Here is a 4155-nt window from a genome sequence, read left to right as displayed (position 1 = left end):
GAACCCGCGGGCTCAGGCAATTCACTCACCTCGGCCTCCCAAAGCGCGGGATTACAGGCTGAGCCACGGAGCACGGCTAAGGGAGGTTTCTAAGTGACATGGTTAGAGCCATGCTGGAGAGGTGGTCACTGCACCATTGCTGCTGCCAGTGTTACTTGGTGTGCTGCCATATGCTAGCACAGGATTTTGTGATCACTCAAGTTTCCCACTCACAGGGTCTCCTCTGGCTGAGCTTGGGGTTTACCCCTCACCACCCACCTGTCTGTTTATCTGACCTCACACCTTTCCCATGACATGAGTGAGACAGGGACCAGGGAGCTGCCCAGAGTCGACCCATGTCTCGTCTCCCCGAGATATACTGGAGGCAGAGGGTGAGGGCAGAGGGGGTAGGCTGCTGGGGGAGGGGCCTTACTTCTCCTTCATCTCTCCCTTCCAGATGACCATGATGTCCTGTCCTTCCTGACCTTCAGTCTGAGTGAGCCAGGCTCTGAGGTGATGCCAGCCCCAGCCCACCTGGGAGTGGCAGTCCAGGAACCCTTCTCTCACTCATGCCATGGTGCCCTCAGACTTGCTGTCCCAGCCCTCATCTCCACCTGTCCCCTGAGCTCAGTTCAGGCCAGACCTTGAGCTGGGCCATGCTGGGGCCAGGCCTTGTCCACAAGGTCTCCCTGGCTGGATGGGTCGGGCTGTGATATGCCAGCTCTGTGTGTTCAGGCAGGGACGGGACTGTGGGAGGACAGAGGAGGGGGCTGAGCCAGCCAGGGAATCTAGGAAGGCTGCCTGGAGGAGATGAGCTTGATGGGGCAGAGCAACAGCGGACACCGGCCTGAGGCCACAGTGGGAGGGGAGGGTGTGTGGAGGCGGAGCTCAGAGGATGGCAACTGCAGGGCCGGTGGGTGGCTGTGCTGAGGCTCTCCCCTGGCTGGGGTAAATGTTTGCTCAGGCAGGAGCTGGGGCTGGTGGAGGAGCCTGCGGGAAGGCTCCCTCACCTCTGGGCCTCCTGTGGGTTTCAGGCGACTTTCTGCCTTCCTCCCGCAGGCGCCCCTGCAGCCCTTCTTGGAGACAGAGCAGCTCCGCCTGGCAAGGCTGCTGGAAGGGCTGCGGGCAAGGCTGGCCCTGGGGACCAGAGAGGACGTGACTCCAGCGTCCAACTTGGAAGTTCAAGGAAATGGTAGGGATCAAGGGGTGGCGTGGGGAGGGCAGTGTTTAAGGGTCACAGGATCCTCTTCCCTTAGAGCCAGGAGTCCCTGAACCACTGGGGACATGGAGGCCTAAGGAGGCCATCTCTAAGTGGGCCCTGGGGTCTCAGGGCCCAGGTGTCCTGCCCTATCCCCACCCTGCCACCCAGATGCCTTTTCTAGGGGAGGATTTTGGAGGGAGGAGCCATGCCTGATGTCCCTCTCCAAGAAACCCCCCGAAGATAGGCTCTGCTGCCTCCCCCCAGCTGGCTGCCCCACCCCAGCTGGCTGCCCATTCCATCTTTGCCCTGATCCCTAGGAGAAAGGCTCTTTGACCTGGAGGAGATGCTGGGAAGACACAGCCGGACCTTGCAGGCTCTCCAGGGTCTCTCCAAGCAGCTGGCTCAGGCTCAGGGGCAATGGCAGAAGCAGCTGGGGTTCCCAGGCTGGGCCGGGCCCGAGGGAGGCTGGGTGAGTGGCCCCTGGGGCCTCCAAGGCTCCACTTGCAGGCCCCAAAGAGGAGCAAGGGCGACAGTCAGGAATAGTCCCCCAAGGTCTGGAGGGAAAGGGGGGCAGGGGTGAAATGGGACAGGTCGCAGGGTGGGACAGGGAGTCATGCAGACGGCATCTCTGCACAGCTCATGCCCGCAGAGTCACAGGGCTGGGGCTGGGAGAGGAGGTGCCAGGTATTTGGACGCTGGTCTGTAGACCAGAATGACAGAAATAGACTAGGTGCTAATTTGCATGGAGCTTCACATGTGATTTGCATACGGCTTGCTTAATACTCAGTTGCGCCAGAATCCTCATTTCACCGCCACTGCCATCTGGCTCCTCCCCCAGGGAGTCATTCCCCAGGTTCTGCCCAGCCTGGAGGCCTGAGAGCTAAACTCAGCCAAGGTGTCGGATCCTGGGCGGAGGAGGTCAGCAGCTCATGCAGACTCTGCTGGGTTCTGACAGGTCCACATTTTAATCTTGTGTCTTCGGACCAGAGCAGCTTAGGCCGGGCTGCTGGAGTGGGGAAGAGGGGAGGGACCCAAACGCCAGGGCCGGGCCTCTCTGATCCTACCTCTAGGCCCTGGACCCCTCCTGCCAGGTTCTATCAGCCCCAGAGAAGGGCAGCCACCTATCCAGGTCACTCTGCAAGGCCCCCGCTTGGATGGTACCCTGGAAGAAGGGAGGCCAAGAGGACTGGGCTGGGCCTCTGCCTCCTTTAGGGGACAGAACCACTGTCAGAAAGGGGAAGGGGTTAGGCATGGTGGTATGCTCCTGTACTCCCAGCTACTCAAGAGGCTGAGGCAGGAGGATTACTTGAGACAGGAGGATCGCTTGAGGCCAGATAAGCCTGGGCAACTTAGCAAGACCCCATCTCTAAAAAACAACAAAAATATTTTGGGCTAGGCGTGGTGGCTCATGCCTATAATTCCAGCAGTTTGGGAGGCCAAGGTGAGAGGATTGCCTGAGCCTTCAGGTTCCAGACCAGCCTGGGCAACTTGGTGAGACCTCATCTCAACAATAAAAAAATTAAAAAATTAGCCGGGCATGGTAGTACATGCCTGTAGTTCCAGCTACTTGGAAGGTTGAGACAGAAGGATCACCTGAGCCCAGCAGGCTGAGGCTGTGGTGGCTGTGAGTGTGCCACTGCACTCTAGCCTGGATGATAGAGTGAGACTCCAACTTAAAAGAAAGAAAGAAAAATTAGTTGGGCGTTGTGGGGTGCCTGTGATTCCAGCTCCTTGGAAGGCTGAGGCAGAAGGATTGCCTGAGCCTAGGAGTCGAGGCCACGGTGGCTGTGAGAGTGCCATTGCACTGCAGCCTAGGCGACAGAGTGAGACTTCGACTCACAAAAAAAACCAAATTTTAAAAATTAGCCACGTGTTATGGTACATGCCTATAGTTCCAGCTACTCAGAAAGCTGAGGCAGGAGGCTCTCTTGATCCCAGGAGGTTGAGGCTGCAGTGAGCACTGCACTCCAGTCTGGGCGGCAGAGCAAGACTGTGTCTCTAAAAAAATAAAATGAAATGAAAAAGGGGAAAGATCACGGCTGTTACTTATTACAGTTAAAAAAAAATAAAAAAGAGAGGAAAGGCCGGGTTCGGTGGCTCATCCTGTAATCCCAGCACTTTGGGAGGCCGAGGTGAGTGGATTGCCTGAGCCCGTGGGTTCGACACCCGCCTGGGCAACTTGGTGAGACCTCATCTCTACAATAAATCAAAAATTAGCCGGGCGTGGTAGCGCGCGCCTGTAGTTCCAGCTACTTGGAAGGCTGAGGCGGAAGGATCGCCAGAGCCCAGTAGATCGAGGCTGCGGTGACCAGAAGCCGCCACTGCACTCCAGTCTGGGCAACAGAGTGAGACTCCAACTCAAAAAAAAAAAAAAAAAAAAGAAGAAGAGAGGAAAAGTTTTGAGAAAGCCCCAGTGTGGCCACTGTTAGGGCAAACAACCTCCCCTGGGGAGAGGGGCCAGAGCAGAGGGGAATGCAGAAGTCCAGACGGACAGGTAGGTTCGGTGTTCAAATGAGGGGTAATCTGGCAAGGCCTCTGGAAGGAGGAGGCTGCAGCAGCCCTGGGCAGGTGGGCTCTAGAAGGACAAGAGGTTGACCCTCCTGCAGGACTCTGCCAAGGTCAGTGCCCTGCTCCACGGACAGCGGACTCTGCTCCAGGCCGTGCGGGACATGAGGTAAGGGACAGGGTGAGACAGGAACCCCCAGACCAGGGCATGTCTCTGCCTAAAGCTCCCCCATTGACCCTTCTTTCCTTTTCTCATTTCCTGAGCAGCCAGCACAAAGCCTGGCAATATAAGGGCTGGAGGTGGAGTCTGGTTTGTTGAGTTAACTTGAATTTAGTTGAACCGAGTTTAAAGTTGTGAAAGTCGTTCGCGACCCGCCTGGGCAACTTGGTGAGACCTCATCTCTACAATAAAATAAAAAATTAGCTGGGCATGGTAGCGCGCACCTGTAGTTCCAGCTACTTGGAAGGCT

The 4155-nt window shown here is 57.0% G+C and overlaps 1 protein-coding gene across 1 annotated transcript in view; it reads left to right on the top strand.

The window, feature by feature from the left end:
- The window catches only part of LMAN1L (lectin, mannose binding 1 like), a 16926-nt gene that overhangs the window by 6737 nt on the left and 6034 nt on the right, over positions 1-4155 (top strand). Inside the window, exons 7-11 of the mRNA XM_008064208.2 lie at positions 437-492; positions 1039-1171; positions 1498-1649; positions 2251-2322; positions 3787-3854. Of these exons, the coding sequence (XP_008062399.1) occupies positions 437-492; positions 1039-1171; positions 1498-1649; positions 2251-2322; positions 3787-3854 (481 nt within the window). The remainder of the gene's footprint in view (positions 1-436; positions 493-1038; positions 1172-1497; positions 1650-2250; positions 2323-3786; positions 3855-4155) is intronic.

Source organism: Carlito syrichta, unplaced genomic scaffold (genome assembly GCF_000164805.1).
Source record: "Carlito syrichta isolate Samal-C Ts95f unplaced genomic scaffold, Tarsius_syrichta-2.0.1 Scaffold307224, whole genome shotgun sequence".
Taxonomy (NCBI): Eukaryota; Metazoa; Chordata; class Mammalia; order Primates; family Tarsiidae; genus Carlito; species Carlito syrichta.
Note: the sequence above shows the minus strand (reverse complement) of the source record. Positions and strands in the feature narration are given on the sequence as shown.